Genomic DNA, 5011 nt, shown 5'->3' on the forward strand with positions numbered 1-5011 from the left:
CGACTGCATTTGTTTGTTATATGTTCGCTGAAGACATCGAGAAGGTTCCAATCGTTGTTGCTAGGCAATTTCTGTCAAAAGTTTGTTGTATACTCTTTGGAAATATCGAGAAAGATCCAAACGCCGATACTAGGCAGTTTCTGTCTGGAGATTGATTCCTAATACAACGTGTGTCCCATTATATATCTCTAAAGTACAATTCTATGTGATTTCTAAGGAGAACAATACAACCGATTCACACTTTCGTCAGGCAAAACGTTTATCCCGTGACCGTGGCTACGTTCGGCGACCAGTTGTCACCTCGAACCCACTTTCGCTTTTCACAAATATCAAACAATTACAAATGACAATTGCTTAATTACAGTTATGATAAAATCTAGGCTAAAGCATTAGAAGGCTTCCTCAAAATTGCAAAGGGAAGGCTCCGGTTTTCCTTTCATCTCCGACATATACATATCAAACTTAAAATTTTTAAAAGCTTATATTAAACTTAAAACTCTTGCAAAGATACTTTCTATTGCAGAAGCATCAACGTGTTGTACCTGTGAAATTCCGTTATAGTGATTTATCGAATGCCCCCGCAGGGTAAATGATAAAGATTATCGAAGATATAAAACGAACCTTATCCAATATAAGACGGAAATAAAATTAGCCCTAGCATAAAGGTCTACGATATAATATATGTTTGTTCTCGTTTAGGCTGGGAAAATAAGAGAATTTCGTCTTGGTGCGATACTGAGAAAACGGTATCGTGCATTTCTTGGTGATCATCATAAATATGGTAGCGTTTATGCCTACAGTTCGGATATTGATCGAACAAAAATGTCTCTGCAATTAGTTCTGGGCGGTCTGTATCCACCAAAGATGAACAAAGAGGGCCACTTAGAGTTATCTCCAATAGCAACGCATTATGTACCGCTGATTCTAGACAATCTAATGTTTCCAATGCTTTGTCCAGCGTAAGTGTATAAATCAATTTAAATACATCGTTATTCATTGTATTTGCCACAATGTAGGATTATGCATTTGATTGTTATAATATTTATGAAAAATACCACTATTAACGTTTACGACATATAAAATCGACGAAATCATATCAATTGTTCAACCAAAAATAAAGCACTATAAATATACGTTCGCAAAGATATGTTCGTATATATATATACATACACGCTGTATACGTGCACTGCTGGCCAACAATATTGAGTCACTTACTTCTTACATTTATTTATTTATTCAATTATTTGTTCAATTAATTATTTAATTATTAATTAATTATTCATTGAAAAACTCTAATAAATTTTTCTTTATGTATTATCATACATCATAAAATACGTACAGTGCGAATGGAATAACGGATTTATAATAAAATATTTCATAAAAACAGTGTAAAGCGTACAATTTGTATTAAATATCAGCATGTGCTCTAAAACTTATGGCCGGCAGTTACCTATATATATATATATATCGTGTATGCATAATCGATTTACAAATTTTCAAGTACGAAATTATTAATAACTCAGTTATTTAATAATAATTCTTTTATAACTTAGATAATAGTTTTGGCGTTCTGGAGGATTCTAATAAAATATTGTTTTTATTCTTGCTAAATAATTATCGGAAACAATTTATCGAAAAATTATAACATCTCTATAACAGTACCTTCTTTCTAAAAGTTTTCTACAAACATCTCAGATCTGACTATTTTTTAGATGTGTCATTTTTCTAACAAGCTAATCATGTATAGTCTAATATAATCAAAACGGAAATCATAATAAATAAGCAAAAGTCAGGAATTCAATTCAATTCAATGGTTATAGTATCGCATCGATGAAAAGTTACAATTTTTCTCTTTTATTTATAGACGGATTACATGGTCATTGAAACTTGCTGTCATTTTTAAATCTGTTATTTTAGTAAGAATAAGAAATGTAACTTGTATGTATTCGATAGTTTAGTTTTCTGGTACGTTTTCAATCTTTATGAAGCTAGTGCTACGTATTCTAGATGTCTTCTTGCACCATTTATTTAGTTCTAATTAGAATAGGTAAAACTGTGTTTCTTTTAGATACCTAAAGGAATATATCAAGACTAAAGTTTCATCTTCGGTTCGTGCAACAATATCGAAGAACAAAAAACTTTTCCAGTATCTTGCAAATTACACCGGATCAGACATGATTTTGGATCCAATCTTTTCGACTTACAAGCTGCACCACTTCTTGACAACACAGGTTTGTCTTAAATCCTTTTATTTTACTTTTAGTTTCGGCGTTTCGCTTCATTTTACATCGTCGACATAGATATATTTATGATCGCTTTGTTATTCACATTGTTACACTTAACACTGATACTAACACTGTTTGAGCCTTCCGAAAAAGAGTTTTGTCGAGAAGGAAAAGAAATCGAAGCAATTTCATTAGTATCACAGCTGGCTTCACCAGGCTGTCGCACTCATACCACATATACATGTATAGTCATCAACTGCAATACCGGCGAAACGTTAGATTTCTTGTTTCATGTTACACGAAGCATTGTTAAGCGTAACAGAGTAAATATGTAGTGACAATCCACACCGTAAATCCATATCAACCTAACGTTTCTCAACATTAAATCTAGTTTGTTAATAATTAAAAAGTGTGAAAAGTGTTGAAGAATTGAATATTTTAAATATATAGAGGAAAGTAAATAGTTATTACAATAATGGCCTTGTTAATCGGTAAAACGTTGATATTTACAAAATCGATATTAGCGAAGTACCTACCGAGCACTTCAAGCTTAACCGAGAGTGAAAAATACAAAATGTTTAGAAATATATCAAAACTGAAGAGTAAAAGAAGTTCATCTTTCGCATTCTGTTTAATACTTACTAAAGAAAATCAATTGTGATTCTGACATCCAACGAACCAAGACAAGAAAACTATAACATTCGATGTCGTAGACTGTAAAATATCTTGCATATTGCAAGAAGAATCATAAATTAAACTGCTTGGGAATCGTCTGTCGATATTAGACGGCAAGCACTTGGGTCATTGCTAAGCGCGGTCGCTCTTGAACTATTATCGACGTGCTAATTATACCGACATGTCACGGTAATTGGCACGTCGATAATACATACAATTGTATTGATTAATCAGTGATCGCACACTTTTCCAAGAACCGCTTTCCTACCTAGTCCATGGTCACACAGAGGGAGTGTATTGTATCAAGCCATACAATTTTTTTTTTTTTCGTTAGCACGGCAGCCTGTGCCTCGAAATTCCAACCTTTGTCATGGTCCATCAACAGCCTATCAAATCCCATCTATTAAACATTAAAAGTAGTTTGGAAAATTCATTTCGTTTTGTATAGCAAAATAGATTTCAAAATAAAAAAACATCCAATTTTACTGCATAATATGTTTTACGTTTTTACAAAATGACAATTAATTTCGTATAATATATTTCATATAAAATTCATTAAAGGTAAATTAACGAATAAATAAATAAATTCATTTCATTTCGTGCAAAATGATAAATACGTAGAATAATATTATACAATGAAATTCATTTGTAATTATAATTTGACTGTTGTAATAACGATGAAAAGCAGAATTTTAATATTACAGAAAAGTATGAACATTACTCTCCCAGAATGGGCAACTAAAGATGTGCAACGCAAAATGGACTCACTTGTTAAATTAGAGTATGATATTCAGTCTCATAACACAATAATGAAACGACTCAATGGAGGTTTCCTTGTAAAGGAATTTATAAAAAACATGGATGCCAAGAAAACTAGAAGTTCTCCAAAAATTTACGTATATAGTGGGCATGAAGTGAATGTTGCAGCTTTTGCCAAAGCACACGATTTAACTAAACCTGAAATGCCTTTCTTTGGATCGGCAATTATAGTCGAAAAATTGCGAAATTGTGCCGGCAAGCAATTTGTTAGAGTACGTTTTATTAAATTATGCAAAATGAAGATTTCTCAAGACTGATGAAATTAATTATTCAAGTTATTTAACATTTCCAGTAACATATATATAAGATCTAACGTTATAAACTTTTATCGATAGATGTTACACTGGAGTGGCGTTGAAGAAAAATTAACGACTTATGCGATTCCTAATTGTGGTGAAATATGTCCGTACGAGAAGTATGTAAGACACATGAAACGTGTGATCCCTTCGGACGAAGAATCAGATTGCTTATGGAATAATGTATCGCTGGGAAAGTTACGTCGATATTACACAGGACTATTGGATTTAATTACGAAATAGAGATGTATGTTTTAAATGCGTATTATCGAAGACCTATGTGAATATGGAACTTTCGCGATTTATATAATGCTTTTTTTTGCTATTTTCATGTAAATTTTACTGTTATTGACGTAAAATCGATATGACATAAAGTGGCATTGCAACATTAATAATAACTGGAATTAAAACAGCAAATCGAAAAAAGTTGTCTGTTTCGGAAATGAAATTACAGACGCATGCTAATAACGTATGTTTATAATTGTTACATTATTTTTCGAAACCATTTATATAATTAAGAAGCTAAGCTTAATATCAGTGTCGGTAGCTCAATTTATCGATGTATTTGAGGGCTATTCCCGTTCAAATATATCGAGCATGGAATTTGCTTTCCATGAATACTGCACAATTATTTTTTTTTTAAATAAAACAAGTATTCTCAAGTATAATGGAACACTAGTCGAACCGATTCAAAATTTTACGAGCAGCTTATCAGAAATTCTCCATTTGCGTAAAATCAATTTTTCTTAACTAACATTTTTAAATAAATGCTAGTGCAAACGTCCAAATAAAATTCATAGGAATTTTGTTTATCATCTATAGCTCCATCTAGTTGTATCCTAAATTTTGTTGAAAAAATTCAACGCACTGATAATGATAATCGTAATTCGATTGCTACTTGCAAGGGATTTCAATCATTCGAAAATCAAAGTACAAAGAAGACATCGTAGGATCTATGTTATTTTTTAACAATATTTTAAAATTCGTAAATTACAG

The 5011-nt window shown here is 31.7% G+C and overlaps 1 protein-coding gene across 1 annotated transcript; it reads left to right on the top strand.

Annotated features, from left to right (window-relative positions):
- The first annotated feature begins 662 nt into the window (after positions 1–662).
- On the top strand, positions 663–4680 carry LOC100748425 (venom acid phosphatase Acph-1). The gene is made up of 4 exons (XM_033323373.1): positions 663–959; positions 2069–2231; positions 3605–3931; positions 4055–4680. The coding sequence occupies exons 1-4, from the start codon at positions 823–825 to the stop codon at positions 4256–4258; spliced, it is 831 nt and encodes a 276-aa protein (XP_033179264.1). The 5' UTR covers positions 663–822; the 3' UTR covers positions 4259–4680.
- The last annotated feature ends 331 nt before the right edge of the window (positions 4681–5011 follow it).

The sequence above is a fragment of the Bombus impatiens genome, unplaced genomic scaffold, assembly GCF_000188095.3.
Source record: "Bombus impatiens unplaced genomic scaffold, BIMP_2.2 scf_0926, whole genome shotgun sequence".
Lineage (NCBI taxonomy): Eukaryota > Metazoa > Arthropoda > Insecta > Hymenoptera > Apidae > Bombus > Bombus impatiens.

Excerpts from the sequence above, each read along its gene's own strand:
- LOC100748425 (XM_033323373.1), top strand. The coding sequence starts at position 823 with ATGTCTCTGCAATTAGTTCTGGGCGGTCTGTATCCACCAAAGATGAAC. Across the intron at positions 2,232-3,604 it reads ACCACTTCTTGACAACACAG|AAAAGTATGAACATTACTCT; the intron begins GTTTGTCTTAAA and ends TTAATATTACAG. Across the intron at positions 3,932-4,054 it reads CCGGCAAGCAATTTGTTAGA|ATGTTACACTGGAGTGGCGT; the intron begins GTACGTTTTATT and ends TTTTATCGATAG.